Source organism: Rhinolophus sinicus, linkage group LG15, assembly GCF_036562045.2.
Source record: "Rhinolophus sinicus isolate RSC01 linkage group LG15, ASM3656204v1, whole genome shotgun sequence".
Taxonomy (NCBI): domain Eukaryota; kingdom Metazoa; phylum Chordata; class Mammalia; order Chiroptera; family Rhinolophidae; genus Rhinolophus; species Rhinolophus sinicus.
The window spans coordinates 36596675-36611954 of NC_133764.1; the positions used below are offsets into that span (position 1 = coordinate 36596675).

Genomic DNA, 15280 nt, shown 5'->3' on the forward strand with positions numbered 1-15280 from the left:
TTGGAGCTGCCGCCCTCCCCACTGCCCTCAGCTGGCCTGTTCAGTGGGCTGTTCTCTGTGTGGGTCTCAGCGGTTCAGAGCTGCAAGGGGCCGTGTGGATGACCTCAGGCCTCCTACCCATTGTACTTGCGCGGTCTGAGAGGTTAAGTGACTCAACCAAGGTCACAGCTAGGATGCCAGCCAGCCTCAGGCTCTGACTCCCAGCACAGGCCACCTCCCTGCAGGCAGGGCTGGCACCCGATCCTCTAAGCCCTGCGGTTCAGGGCATGCACTGAGCCTCAGCCTGGGAGCCCCCCCACCCCCTGGCTCCTGGTGCCCCGCCTGGAGTTGCAGGCCCCTGTGCTAGGCAGCAACCACAGAAGCGGATGTGCGTGATAGAGTTCTGTTCAAAGCCCTTGGCCCAAACACCAGGAATGCCAGTTGCGCCAGCACCTGCTTCTGCATCACACCCCCATACCCACATCCCTGCTCTGTAAATGGGGGGGTGAGCGGTGGGCCAGGCCCCAGGGTGGGGGCAGCTCAAGGTGTCCTGAGGGCTGGGGAGGACGTTTGTGTGGCCTGACTGATCTGGGCCCCACTGCAGGCCAACAGTACTTTTTCTAAGAGGACAATGGATTGTTACTTTTTTTATTTTTTATTTTTGCTAAGATACAAGTGCCTGCTACTGGCCCAGGGAGATGTCCTCAGTAGATATGGTTAGCCAAGCTGCCCTTTCTGCTTCTGCTCCTCCATGCCAGCCCACTGCCTGCCAGTTCTCACCTATCAGCCAGAAGGTCCCTGGCACTAGGCTGCTTAGCCTGCGTGTTGGCAACCTCCAGGAGAGGACCCAGGCTCCTTTCATTATGGTGGCCACCCCCACCCCCAGGACAGCTGTAGCCTCCTCTTTGGCAGGGCCTGCTCTCCCTCAGGAGGGAGGGAGGCTCTGCACACAGCCCTGGGGTGCTGAAGAATAGGCCTGGTCCCCACCCTGTGGCTGGAATAGGCATGCCGGCTGGAATAGGCATGCCGCATGCCGTGAGACAGATGGCTGAGACCCTGCCCTGCCAGAGCAGCTTTTCCCAGAGCAGGAGCAGGAGAAGCAGACAGCTGCCTCCCCTCCCCCAGTGCTGGGATTGGCAGAAGGCTGAGGCCAGGGCTGGAGGGAGGGAGGAGGGAGTATAAATACTGCTAATAGTATCCCCATCACCGTGGCCCCTGCTCTGGCAGGAGACCGGAGAGGGTCTGCACTCTGGGCCTTCTGCATGCTGGTGCTCCCCAGACCTGCAGGGCCCTTCAAGTGTTAGTTAGGCCAGGCTGGAGGGATCCACTGTGGTGGGGAGAATCCAGACGTCTCAGGAAAGTCTGTCCTACCAGGGACTCATCCCCATCCCCAACCTCCACTGCTATCGCCCTGGCCGTGGGGCATGCTGGGAGGCCTGCTTGGCTCGCTGCCGCCGCAGCTTCACAAACACCTGAGCCTCACGGTCACCCTTCCGGCTCTCCAACAGCTGCAGGATTGGGTCCCCTGCGAAGAGAGGCATTTGGGGGTCAGGTTCTGCGGGAGGGGCAGTGCCTGGGTAGCGCCGGGGAACAGCTCTGCCCATTCTCCAGCCAACCTGGAAGCTAGTGAGGGACCCACACCAGCCAAGCTCATGAGGCAGGACTAGACTAGAGACACCCTCGCCACCTCTGGCCAGAGGGCACTGGCTCAGACACGGACCCAGTTGCAGTGCAGGAGGCTGAGGTGTGCCTCAGGTTGCGACTATTACCGTTTTATATGAAAACTTCAGGGTAGCTAGTTAACCTTTGTGCCACAGTTTACTCCTCTGTAAAATAGCAATTACCTGCTTCATCAGGTGGGGATAATGATTCAAAGTTAATATATGTCAAGTGTAGCACAGGTCCCTAAGTGCACAAACATGACCTATTCCTATCAAGATCCAGTCCCTCTCCCCAGGTAAATTTGGTGACATTCCCCCACCAGAGAAAGTCACACTACACTTGGCCTAGCTTAAATTACACTGAGATCTACTCAGCCACACAAGTCACCATGCTGGCTCCACTGGCTTCCACCTCTGAGGAGGGATTCCTCTGACCCCAACTTCACCTTCCTGGGGACCCCTGCCTGAGCCTTTCCAGGCTGTCCCTCCCCGGCCAGGCCCCACACTCCACTCGCAGCCTCATGGCCACTGCCCTGCCCTGAGGCTCAGGCCTACCGTTGGGCATGGGGTAGGTGAGGGGCAGGCGGGTCTGAGGCACCATCCCAGGCTCCTCTGTCCCAGTCAGGCCTGGCACCGAGCGCAGTGGCAGGAAGGCCTCCCCTTCCAGGTCATCAGCGCCCAGCGTGTCATGGTCCAGCACAGTGAGCAGGAGGCACGCCCCGTCCTTCTGGCACGACTCGGCGGGCACCAGGCTGGGTGGGGGACAGAGTCAGGCTCAGCTGCCCACCCCCCACTCACATCGGTTCACCCCGACAGGAGGGCTGGGAGAAAGATGCCACAGACAGGTGGGGGGATTGGCAAGTCTGTTCTCAGCCTGGCATAGCTCAGGCTGATGCTTTAAACCAGGGGGTTTGCTGTCTTAGGGAACAGAGGACCTCAGGACCTCCTGGAAGCAACACGGAGTTTTCTCCCACAGTCTCATCCTACCTCCCAGGGACCAGGTTTGGTACCCATGCCAGCAAACCCTTGTCCTAAAAGGCCCCTCCCTGGGACCCAAACAAAGTCACTTCAGGGGAGCCCCTTGGCCCCAGCAGAGAGGAGCAGGCCTGAGGCAGGTCCAGGGCTGGGAAAGTGTGGCAAATGTGGGGACCCACTCACAATTCAAAAGTCTCATCAAACAGCGGGTGAAGGTCCTTCTTGTGCTTTTGGGTCTCCCTGGGGGCCAGCTCAGGGAACTCGTGCCTGGGCTCCAAGGTGAGCTGGACAAAGGGGTCACTGGAGCCTGGCAAGTGACCCAGGAAGAGGATGATGGCCAAGGATATCCTAGCCCTCCGGCCAGCCCCCACTCCCTGCAGCTGTGCCCGCTCAGCCGCACTGCCCCCTCGTGGTAGTCCGGAGGAATGCACCTAGTGCTCCTTCAGAGGACCAGAGAAACCCAGGGACACGGAGGGGCAGGGCGGGGACACGGAGTGGCCACTGAGCAGCCTCCACTCACCATTGGAGTCCAGAGGCAGCAGGCTGGAGGCGCTGAGCAGCTCCACACGCAGCTTCTGCTCGGAGGCGCTGTAGGAGGCCTTGACCGTGACAGCCCCAAGCTCCTCAGAGGTGGTTTCTGCCTGGGGGTGGGGCACGTGGGTAGCGTCAGCGGCTGGGGCAGAGCAGGTGAGGCGCGGCTCCAGGTGCACAGTGAGTGGCAGAGGAAGGGAGCCTCACCTGCTGCTGGATGCGGCTGCAGAAGTACTTCTGGATGAGCTCCCGGCTGGAGGCCGCCTGCAGCTCCAAGTCCCTCTGCAGGGCCTAGGAATGGAGTCCAGCCGAAAAGTCACCTGAACTGTCCCACTCAGTCACAGCCCAGTGCTGCCCTTCAGGAGCTCCCAGCCGAGAGGGGAGACATCAATTTGACACAGAACGCACTGGATGGGCTTCACAGGTATGCCACCCCTGCAGTCGCACAGCACCCCCTCCACCGTGCTTAGAACCTCAGCTTGTTTTAATGCCCTGCTGTTGCTGTCTTAACACTGAATAATAATTTTTTTTAATTGGGGAAGGGGAACAGGACTTTATTGGGAAACAGTGTGTACTTCCACGCCTTTTTTTCCAAGTCAAGTTGTTGTCCTTTCAGTCTTAGTTGTGGGGGGCGCAGCTCAGCTCCAGGTCCAGTTGCTATTTTCTAGTTGCAGGGGGCACAGCCCACCATCCCTTGCGGGAGTCGAACCGGCAACCTTGTGGTTGAGAAGACACACTCCAACCAACTGAGCCATCCGGGAGCTCAGCAGCAGCTCAGCTCAAGGTGCCATGTTCAATTTTAGTTGCAGGGGACGCTGCCCACCATCCCTTGTGGGACTCGAGGAGTTGAACTGGCAACCTTGTGGTTGAGAGCCCACTGGCCCATGTGGGAATCGAACCGGCAGCCTTCAGAGTTAGGAGCACGGAGCTCTAACCGCCTGAGCCACCGGGCCGGCCCCAACACTGAACAATTTTTGAAAAAGAGGCCCACTTTTTCACTTGGTGCTGGGCCGTGTAATTATGTAGCTGGTCGTGGACACGGGTGAGCACAGGAAGGAAGGCTCCCCCCCACCCCACTCACACCAAAAGGCCCCTACCTGGAAGGTGGCCGTGTGCAGGGCCTCAGGCGGCAGGCCACAGCCCTCTGCGTAGAAGCAGATCTCCAGGTTCTGGGGGTGAGTGAGACATCAGAGGTGCCCATGTACACTCCCAGCAGGGTTATTATTGCTGTCGCTGGTATTATTACCTGCAGCGCGATCTTCAGCCTGCTACAGGCCAGGGGGCAGCTCCGCTGGGAAGTAGCCACGTCCACCAGCACCGTGAGCGTGTGGGTCCAGAGCAGGGTCAGAAGGCTGAGGTGAGGTGCCGAGGGATGCCGCGCACAGAACGGGAGAAGGAAGACAGGAAGCAGTTGTTCTTGAGAAAGGGGCAGCCTCATGGGACCCAGGCCCACCCACAGCTCCTCCCCATCTCCACCCTCCACCCCACCTGCTTCACAGGTGAGCCTGGGGGCAGGGCCACAGGCAGGCAGTGTAGTGAGGGCTGGTCCCTTGAGGGAAGGACAAGCAGGGGCAGACGGGGCCCAGTCCTTTCCAACACATCTCCCAACCTAGTGACAAGCCTTCTCGGGATTATCAAACCCCAACAAACAAGGTGTGGAGGAGGCTGGTTTCCCAGTGACAGAATCAGGAGTCAAGATGGAAATGGCCAAATGAATAGGATTTCAGCGCGTGGCATGGATAAGTATCTGCAACCTCCGGGGAGAAAAAAGCAGCAAGCAAGCCACAGTCCTAATAACTACCTACTTGCGATAACTGAAATTGCACATGTCAAAACAGACTCAGGCAGGTAATTACAAAAAATGCGTTATTAAGAATGGGGGAGGTCTATATTAAAAGTAGTTCATTTCTTCGACATACTTAAATGTTTATTATGCACCAGACACTGTTCTAACACCCACTGCACCACCTGGAGCAGAGCAGAGCTCCTGGCAGAGGGACCAGCAGCCTCCTCAGGCCCAGAGTCACGTGGAGGACCTCTCATCAGTCACTGTCACCATTGTCACTGCAGCTCACAGACCACTTCCTTTGTACAGGCACTGCTCTCAGCATTTCACGTGACTCCTTTAGTCCTTGATAGAGGCCAGAACTATGACCATCTGCACAGAAATCTTGAGTAATCTGCTCAAGGCCACTACTGACTGAGCAGCAAGGAAGCTGGAGTCTGAATCCAGGCTGTCCAGAGCCCACGCCCTTGACTACCCCTGCTGCCTGGTTTGCTGGGCCCCTGCCTGGAGAGAGAACCTAACCAGAAGTTCCCCTGGATCATGGGAGAGGGACAGCAGTTGCCTGTAATGTTAGGAGGGCAGAGCAGCAGTCAGTGAGGCCCCAAAGATGGTCCAGGGCTAAGGCAGAAAGGATAGATAGGTTTCAGCTCAGCCTAAAGTGAGGAAGTGAGCTCCCAGTCCCTGGGAGGGAGCATTTCAGCAGAGGATGGTGGCATCCTCCCCGGAGAATGGCCGGGAAGGAGGGGCAGGGGGAGAAGAGGAGGGGCTGAGTGCCGCAGGGCAGGCGGCTACCGGCTACCGCAGACCTGCTGAAGTTCTCCTGCACCAAGTTGGTGTTCATGTAGCAGAGCTCCACCTCCAGGAACTTCATCAGGGGCAGAATGGCCTGAGGAGAGGGGCGGGCAGCACATCCAGCTCTGGCCCATTCCAGTCCCACCCCATTCCCTGGCCCTGACCCAGGGGAGAAACAGGGCCAGGAGTTTCTGTGTGCAGCCTTCCAGACGTCTGCGGGAGCTGGTCTGCGGGAGCTGGCCCTGCCCACAGTGGGCTCCAGCCACACGGGCTTCCTCTGTCGCCCTCGAACCTGCCCTGCATGGTCTCAAGGCCTCCGCCCTTGCTGTTCCCTCCCCTAGAAATCCTCTTGGCTCCTCTTGCTTCCTTTAGGTTTTGGCTCAGTTGTCACCCATTGAATAGGCCTTCCCTGGCCACCATCTAAAAATACAACTCTCTGACACGTTCTAGGCCTTTTTTGTTTTATTTTTCTCCTTAGCCCTTATCATTATCTAACACACCAAGTGTGTGTGCGTGTATATGTATATATACTTACACACATATGTATGTAATGTTTACAGTAACAGCTGTAGCTCTAGCTACATGTACTTACTTAGCTCTTCTGTCACCTCCCCTGCTAGAATGTAAGCTCTAGGAAGGCAGACATTTTGGTCATGGTGTTCATTGACTCAGTGCCTAAATCAGTGCCTGGGTACTTAAATAGTTGATCAATTAATTCTCCCACACCGTCAAAGGTGTGCATTACTACCCCCACGGACCAATGAGGAAACCGAGGGCAGCTTGCTTGCATGAACAGGACAGCTGTGCTGGTGGGCAGGTGAAAAGGAGGCACATCCAGGTCTGTTTGGCTGCAAAGTCCAAACCCTGCCCCACTACAGCCCCCACACTAACCATCAGTGCTGGGAGAGCCCATGGAATATCCCAGCCCTGCCCCCATGGCATCCAAGGAGGAAACTGAGGCCCAGGAGGGAACGAACATTCCTTGCCCAAGTCTGGGGCACTCACCTCTGATGCCCCATGACCTTTGGCCTCCTGCCCACCCTGAGCCCCTTTGCAATTACAGACCCATAGAGCTGGCAAAGGTCAGCGAGCAGGGAGGAACACTCACATCCTCAGGCAGGACAGAGTCCCTGACGCGTACAAGATTGTGGATGTGCTTGGCGATTCCCACCTCCAGCTGGGAACACAAAACGGTAGGAGGAAGAGCAGGGCCTGAGTTTAGGTGCAGGAAGGGGTGGAGGCTGGACATCAACCCAAGTCCTGCAGGGGGGTGGGGTCGGAGGGTGGGCTTCAGGCTGAGGATGGGTGGGGCGGGGTCACTGTGGGTTTTGGGTCAGACCAGGTACCTGCTCCGTCAGGGTACGGACCCCGCTGCGGATCTCATGGCCCAGCCCAGCCAGCGCACCCTCCAGCTGGGCATGCAGCGTGTTCTGTAGCTGCCCCTGCTCCAGCACGGCCCCGACCCGCTGCTCCAGGGCCTCCCACGCCAGTTGGGTAGGCAGCTTGCCAATCACCAGCCGCAGCTGCTCCATGTCATTCACCACCACGCATAGCTGGGGGCAGGCATGGGCACAGGGATGCAGGGCCTCCCCCACACTGCCGGTCAGGCAGCCTCTACCCCCACCCCAGCCCCCAGCCCCCAGCTCCCAGCACTGGCCCTTACCATATTGGCTGCCTGGCCCTGGTCCTTCTGGCCTGCAGAGAGCTCACGGGCCCGGGCCTTTATCAGGCTGCAGTACACCAGGGCCAGCCGACAGGTGTCCTGGGGCGGGGAGGGGATGGTCAACGGAGGGTGCCCAGGAGGGGCAGATGGGGGAAGGCATGGGAATCTCAGTGACTTAGGGGGTTTAGGACACAGGCCTTTGGAGGCTGCTGGGACAAGAGCTTGGGAGAAACAACGTGGGGTGGGAATAAGGCGGTCCTAGAAAGGTGGGGAGGGACACGTGGAAGACCCTGCCCTGTACCTCCACGAACTTGACGGTGATCATGAAAGCCTCCTCTGGATCGGGCCAGTCCAGCTGCCGGGCAGTGTGGCTGATCTGGGCAAAGCAGGTGGACAGATCCACCGCTGACGTGCTATGCTTGGTCAGTTCACCCAAGGGCACCAGCTGGGAGATGGGGAAGCACGCAGAAAGGAGGGCTCAGGGCTTGCCGTACCCATGCTGCGCCCTCCCTCTTTCCTTCCGCAAGCGTTCAGAGCTTCTATCACCCGCAAGCACAGAGCTGGGCAGGGGGCTACAAGGGGATCAAGTAAGGCTCTGCCCAAACTCCCCAAGCAAGGATCAGTCTAAAGGGAGGCCACCGTTAACGCCAAGGATATTAGGAGGCAGCATTTCGCATACAACTGGCTTCAAGAGCATCATCGTTCATCGCAGGTTTCCTGCTTCTGCACGTCCTGGGGTCCAAGCAGAGCCCAAACCCCACCCCCAAAGCTTGGACCGATTTCCAGCTCTACACCCACCTTAAAGCCGGGACCCCGCCCCAGCCCAGGCCCCGCCCCGTGCAGGCCCCGCCCCCACCTTGTCCATCTGTACAGCGCGCTGCACTCGAGCCAGGGCCACGCTGTAAGTCTTCTGTAACCAGGAGGGGATGGCCGGCTGGAACCAACGGTGGAAGCCGTCCAGTGCTAGGACTCCGTCCCTGGGGAAAGCCGGAGCTCAGCCTGGGGAAGGCCGGAGCTGCAGGCCCCTCCTAGACCCTCCTGTCCACTGCGCACCCACCCGAAGCCTGCTTGCCGCCCACCTCTCCGAGGGGGCCGGGCCCAGTTGGCAGAGCTCCCTGAGGCTGATGTAAAGTTGGAACAGACTCTCGCCCATCTCTGGGGACACAGGGCTGCTCACTGCCGCCGCCGTGTGGTCCTGCACCCGCTTGGCCACCTGTGAAGGGACACTGAGTTGGGCAGGGCTCCAGAGCCAGGGTGGAAGGAGTGGCCTGGAGACATGCCCAGGCAAGACTCACCAGCCACTGAAGCTCCAGGAAAGCCATGGAGAAGAGGTTGATCTTAAGGGCACTGTAGGAAAGGCAATGGGTGTGACCTGGCAGCGCATACTGGGGTCCCTCTGGTCCCCGTTCTGAGCCTCTGCCCCACTCCCTCCCAACCCAGCCACCTGCTCACTTATGGAAGATCTTGTTCCACGTGCGCTGGCACTGGTGCAGGTCGCCAATGATGTCCTGTACCAGGCCCAGCAAGGCCTTGCCCCCCTCCAGCATGCCCTGGCAGGGACACAGGTGAGCTGAGCAGGGCTGTGAGAAGCGGGCGCCTCACCCCCACCCCCCACCCTGCCTGAGCCCCCTCACCTGCACCATGGGCTGATGCTGCTGCTGCTTCAGGTGGAACCATTCGACGGTGCCACTCTGTGGGCAAAGAGACAGTGAGCAGGGAGGGTAGCTAAGCCGAGGCACACACTCTCCCCATCCTCAAGGTGGGGGCCATACCCGCAGTGCTTCGGTCACCAGGTGTGGCAGTGGGGCGCTGTCAGGGCACAGTTCTCTAAAGGCCTTCATCTTGCACATCTGTACCAGGACCCTGTGGGGGCAGAGAGCCTGCTGCCCCATCATCCCCACTCAGTCCAGCAGGCCTCCCCGCCTCTGCAGGTGCCCCAGCTGTTCCCTTGTCCCTGATTGCACTCACCTGAGGAGAGACTGCAGCCGGGCTGGGGAGTCCGAGACGGATAGGGGGAAGACAGACCGGAACCTCCGGATGAGGGAGAGGCCGTAGGCCAGCAGGGAGCTGAACGAGGTGGCCAGCTCCTCCAGCTGCAGGCCCAGGAAGATGCCATGAGGCCAGAACTGCATTATGGGGCCCCGACAGCCACTCCCGCACCCCCTGGCTCACCCCTGCCTGCCCAACACCCCTCACCTCACCCCACCCCAGCCCACCTGTTCTGCCTTGAGCCGGCCCTGGATCCACTGGTACTCCATGCTGATGATGGGGTGCAGGAGGCAGCTGCTGGGGAACTCCAGGCTCTGATAGACACGACTGTAAGCCAGCCACTGCCTGCAGCAGACAGGAAGCTCAGCCCGGCCTGGTGGGCACCTCCCTCCCCCCTGTTCTCAAGTCTCAGGAAGGGACAGTGCCTCCCCCTGCCCTGAAGCCCCCTGTGGATCCCCATCGACCCGCTGAGGCTGAAAACCAGTGGCTGAAGGTAAACTCTAGGATTTTGGAGTTCCCATAGGTGCTTTTCAAGCATATAAATAAATAATCACCCATCTCTTAAATTAGGATATTTATGATTTAAAAATTCAGGCTTTCTTGCTTCTTTTGAAAAATCAGATTTGGAGATTTGAGCCTTCTTGCACATGTGGCAAACATCAGCTGTAACTGCCCTTTAAACAGTTCCGAGGAGACTTTCCAGAGGTGACAATGGAGCTGAGACAAGGCTCGAGTGGGAGGATGGGGGAGAAGAGTCATCCAGCGCCAGCCCTCGGTACGGCCCCCACCAGAACATAACCTGCATGACAGGCTTGGGCCCTGTGGGCACACTAGTCCCTGGGCACGGGCGCCTGCTCCAGTCTCCAGCCTCAGCTGCATCCCCCCACCTGTCCAAGTGTGGGTACACCTGCCCACAGTCCTAGAGCTGCCCTTCTCCCCCAGTTTCTTTCTGCCTCCAACTCAAATGCCAAGTGCCAGCCCCAGACCAGGGCAGCACCCACTCTCATTGCTCCCCCTGGCCGGTGTACCCTACTTTGGACTCCTCACGTGCACTGAAATGTCTGTGAGCTCACATGTGCCCCTTGCTGGCCTTCCCACAATCCACTGTGGCACTGGGATGACAGGCCTCAAGGCAATGGCACTGGGAAATGGGGCTGGGGACTGGGACAGGGGCAAACTCAAATGCCCAGAAGGACTCAGGTGATGTCAGGGAGTAAAGTGGCCTGAGGACAGCTGTGACGGACTGGGGAGGACATGCTACTTTGCTCTGACCACTGCAGCCCAGCAAAATGACAGCCCTGTGATGCCAACACCGAATCTTTCACACGAAGCTGGAGATGTGAATCTGCAGATTTTTTTAAAGTTGGCGACTGACTAAAAATTAAAACACAGAGTTTGGGCCAAACGGAGATCTCTCCAGGTTAGACTTTGAGCTGCCAGCCTGTAGGAGGGCAGGCAAGGAGGGAGAGGGTGGTGGACTCACGCCATGGACTGGTGGAAGTCGGACAGGTCCTTCTGCGTGGCATGGAGAAACAAGATGGTGTCAGCCTGGGGACTCAGTGACCCATCCCAGGAGGTACTGCCTGCCTGCGGGAACAGGTAGAGGGGTGTCAGGACCTGGCAGGCAAATTCTGGCCCTGCCCAGCCAGCCCTTGGAGGGCAGTACCTGGTGCTGGGTGACCTCGTGGGACACAAGCTGCTGCAGCAAGTGGAGATGTACCAAGTAGCTGGGCTTGGAGCGGCTGGCCGTGGTGGCTCTCTGCAAAGGGCCAGTGCAGCCGTGAGCAGAGGCCCGCACGCCTGGTGCAGCCCATCCAACCCAGCTGGGCCCCTGGCCCTGGTCCCAGACCTACCCTCTTGTGAATGAACTGGAACTGAAGGTGGCACTGACCGCGGTCTGGGTAGGTCTCAGTGCAAGGCTCCAGAGGGTACCACTGATCCTCCCGGCAGCGGAGGTCCTGGGAGGCCAGCAGACAGGAATGGCCCACGCCCGTGAGCCCGAGCAGGGAGTCAATGGGAGGCAGACCCCAAGCTCTGCTTGGTGTAGACCCAGAACTCCTCCCCCAAATCCTTCATGAACCCCCTTTTGTCTCTCTCCTGGGCCTCTTCTCCCCCACACTCACCTGTAGCCTCAGCACCACGTTCCCCAGAAAGTCGTCTTGGCCTTTGTCCTTCCGGGCTTCCTTAAAGATCCTGTCCCAAGCAGGATACATGAGGGAGATGGGCCAAGAGCCTGAAGGGGTCAGGCTGGGATCTGCCCCCCACCTGTGGCCATCAGGCTGGACAGAGCCTGCAGCCCAGCAACCCGTGTACATGATGGGGGAGGGCAAAAGGAGCCCCCAGGCCTTCTCTGGGGACCCTGCGGCATTCACCTTCGCAGCCCATGCAGATCTGTGAGCTCCCCGAGCTTCTGCCTGACAGATTCCACAGTGTCCAGGTCCCTGGTGGGGCAGAGGTTTGAGCTGGAGGCACAGAGGGTGTCCTCACCCCTGCAGGAGGAGGCCCAGCCACCCTCACCCTCAACCCCTTTCCAACCCACAGCCGGACATGTCCCTCACCACATGTCCAGATGGAAGCTCGAATAGTTTATGTCCTCAAACTCCCTGCGAGAAAAGAGGGTATGGCTGAGGGCCGATCCTTGGTGGGTAGACCCCTCCCTCCGGCCAGGCCACAGGTGACCCCAGCCTAGGGCCTGTCCCTCAAAGCTGCCATCTTCTCCATGGAGTCTTAGCGCCTTCCTGCCAACTCCTCCTTCCCTCCCAACTGCATCCCTCCCTTCTTTAAGGTAAGGCTTCAAGCTACCCATCCATCACCCCAGCTATGCTGACTCTCGGCACCCATGAGCACATGTTGCATTTGTGCCACTGCTCTGCACTGTCTCGTCCCCTGTGTCACCTCTGCCTCAGGAGCAGACTCCTCCTCTGGTCAAGCCAGGCCCCCTCCCCCAGTCTGGGAAGTCCTGCTGATCTCACTAAGGGATTTCCACCACTGAGAGTAGCCCCAGATGCCCAGACAGGGTGAGGGCTGGGGTAGGGCCACGTACAGGATGAAGGTCTCGTCCCAGACAGGGTTGAGTGTCTGGGCGATGACCTGTGTGCGGTGGGTCTGCTCCTCTGGGATGGTGTGCTTCACCACAGCCTTCTGCCGCCGCCGAGACCCAGGGCTGCCCCCTGGCATGCCCACCCCCTGCTCGATGCCCAGCAGGCAGTAGGGGTCACTGAACCCTGGGGAGGACGGGAGGATAAGGCAGCCAGGGCTTTGGCTGGGTTCCCTGGGAGGGTCCCTCATCATCCCCCAGCCTGGGGGCAGAGCCCATCCCTACCCCAGACTCCAAGGGCAAGGGGCCAGCAGCACTGGGGCCAGCCCCAGGGGACGTTTGGGAGATGGGAGCTCCTGCCCATATGGGACAGACTGTGATGGGGGGGGAAGGAGCCAGGAAGAAGGCCTTCAGGGCTCCCCACCGCCTACTCACCGCTGACATCCTTGCCCAGAATGCCCTTGGCTTGTTTCACTGTCGCCTTCAGACAAAATACTGGCTTCTGGAGGGATAGGGGAGGGGAGCCTGAGGCCCAGAGGGAGCTGGGCTTCCCAGTCCCATCCTTGCCCAGGATGCCCCTGAACCAGGGTTACCTCAAGCTCCCGGACCTGCTGGAGCAGCTGCTGGTGTTCCTGGGACTCCATGTGGAAGGCCTGGGGGGGAGGAGTTTGGGAGGCTCAGGGCACAGGCTGGGGATGGTGGCCAGGCAGGGAAGGACTCCTGAACCCAGGCTGCAGGGGAGGTGGGGGCTGGGCTCACCTGCTGCAGGTACCGCAGCAGTTCAGAGGCCTCGGTCACATGGTTGGGCTCAGGTTTTCCCAGGCGGTGCAGGACTGTGTAGAGGGCTTCCTCGTAGAGCAGGGCCCGCTGAGACATAGCAGGGTGACCTCAGGAACCCCCATCCATCCACCACGAGGTCTGAGCCCCACCAGCCAGCTACCCCTGGCACCAGCACCGTATGCCCAAAGCTCTGACAAGATGCCCACACAGGCCATGGAGGGGAGGGGTTTGCTGCCATCAGCCTTGGCCAGGAGCCGAGGGGGCTGCTCCCCAACACCTCTCTGTGCCCCCCAACAGTCTGATTCTTACCTCCTCAGGGGAGAAGTGGTGGGATGGAGGCTCAATCTATGGAGCAAGATGAAAAGACAGTGTCCAAGGGGCCTGGACCAGGGCCCGAACAGCAGGAATGGCGCCTCACAGAGCAGGCCCAGGCCCAGGGCTGCGGGGCCCAGCCTCCCACCCCACCAGTGCCGCACACCTGTTCCCACAGCAGGTCTCCTGGGTGTCCGGACCCAGAGCCGCCTTCCTCATCCCCTGGCCTGCCATGGCTGAGGTCCATTGGTGCTCAGCTGCCCCAGCAGCGTGAGCTCTTGGCCCCCGTGGCCCCCACTTCCCTTCCTTCCCCAGAGGAAACAGCACTGCTTATCAAGCGGCCACGCTCGGCACCCCAGCAGCGGAAGTGAGGCCCAGAAGCCAAGGTGGGAGACGGGGGGTCATGTCAAGCAGGCCCGGGGGTTGCTCAGCTGGTCCCCAAGCAGCCCAGCCGAGCAGGGACACTCCCTTTGGAATTGGAGGAGCAGAGGATGCCGGGGTCGGCCCCACCAGAGCGAGGAGGCTCAGACCCCAAACCGAAGGCCCAGGGCGGCTCAGAGAACACATGGCAGACCCTGCTCAGCTGATCCAGAAAGCTCTGCCCAGGGGAAGGGGTAGGCAGGGAAGGGGACCACACCCTCAGCCACAGCCCGTGAGAGGTGGGGCCCCACACCCTAAGACCACAGAGCCCCAGGCAGGCCCGCTCTTCTCCCCGCTGAGGTCACTCCTACCTCCTGAGCCTTTTGGGGCAGGGGATCCTGCAGATCTCTGACCCTGCGGCGCCTTATCTTGATGGCCTGGCGCAAGAGGGGAGGGCGCTGCTGGGAGTGGGAGAGGAGTGTCGCCATGACGGCCGGCTCTGCCCTTCCCCTTTGCTGTGCCTGCTGCTGCTGGGTGAAGATAGTGAAGCCACAGGATTATGCAAAGAGCCAGGGCTGCCACCCCGCGCCAGGGGAGGGGGGAAGAAGGGTGGGTGTGGAAATGGCCAGGTCAGGGTTTCACCACCTGAGGACTCGGCACCTTCCTCCCTCCTGCTGGCCAGGCCGGAATCCTGGGGTGGACTCAGTGGGCGGGTCCAGCCCCACCCCACTCTCCCACAAACGCCCTGGGGAGGGTCCAGTGCTCCCTAGTAGGGGATGCCAGGGCAGGCCAGGCAGTGGTCCTGCCCATCTCAGATGCTGTGCTCAGCTGGGCAGGGGAATGGGGGAAGCTGCCCTGAATTGGTGGGGTTCTCACCAACAAGACTTCCCCGAATGGGCCCCAGACCTGGGGTGGGGGTGGACAGGGCACAGGGTGGAGGCTCGAGAGAGGCGTCTCCCTGGCAGGCAGCCAGCTGCTCAGCCTGCTCCACTCCACAGGTGACATTCCACCAAGGTGACAGGGCCAAGCTACACCAGGCAGAGACAGCCCTAAGGTCCCTGCCCCCACAAGGACAGTCTGGAGAGTGCTCCCTTCGAATATCCTTGTAAGGATTTTTGCCAACCCCAGAAGCTGCTGGGTGGGGATGGCCAGAAAAGGCTGGGAGGTGTTGCTGCCCAGCCTCTGAGAGGGTGCCTTGGTCCTATAAGGACAGGAGTGGACAGGAGCTTTCTCAGAGCTGAGACCTGCGGACACCACACCCAGGGCCTTCCTCCAGGCCAAGGCCCAGGTGGGAGAGGGGGCGGGGGCGGGTCACAAGCCTGGACATGGACTTCGGCTGTTTCCTATCATCCCCTGCCCCTGGGCACCAAGGTTCACAAGCAGAGTGGCATGGAGGGTGGGCCAGGCTTCACAAG

At 60.0% G+C, this 15280-nt stretch overlaps 1 protein-coding gene across 4 annotated transcripts; it reads right to left on the reverse strand.

The window, feature by feature from the left end:
- Positions 1-613: 613 nt before the first annotated feature.
- UNC13D (unc-13 homolog D) lies at positions 614-14624 on the reverse strand. Of its 4 annotated transcripts, none has more exons than XM_019745559.2 (33): positions 14511-14624; positions 14237-14395; positions 13503-13538; positions 13173-13280; positions 13007-13066; positions 12849-12915; positions 12420-12600; positions 11935-11979; positions 11749-11817; positions 11500-11569; positions 11230-11334; positions 11043-11135; positions 10860-10963; positions 9604-9721; positions 9356-9480; positions 9160-9250; positions 9022-9078; positions 8840-8937; positions 8683-8734; positions 8467-8600; positions 8244-8364; positions 7689-7832; positions 7388-7486; positions 7071-7277; positions 6833-6901; positions 5739-5818; positions 4393-4498; positions 4244-4315; positions 3354-3437; positions 3136-3256; positions 2799-2922; positions 2196-2392; positions 614-1504 (listed from the first exon to the last, which is right to left on the reverse strand). In XM_019745559.2, exons 2-33 carry the CDS (start codon positions 14351-14353, stop codon positions 1383-1385), a joined length of 3276 nt encoding a protein of 1091 aa, XP_019601118.2. In that variant the 5' UTR covers positions 14354-14395; positions 14511-14624; the 3' UTR covers positions 614-1382. The 4 variants fall into 4 exon arrangements, with proteins under 4 accessions (XP_019601118.2, XP_019601119.2, XP_074176359.1 ...); XM_019745560.2 differs by having other exon boundaries at positions 14237-14392; positions 14511-14607; XM_074320258.1 differs by lacking the exon at positions 14511-14624 and having other exon boundaries at positions 14237-14452.
- Between the last annotated feature and the right edge of the window lie 656 nt (positions 14625-15280).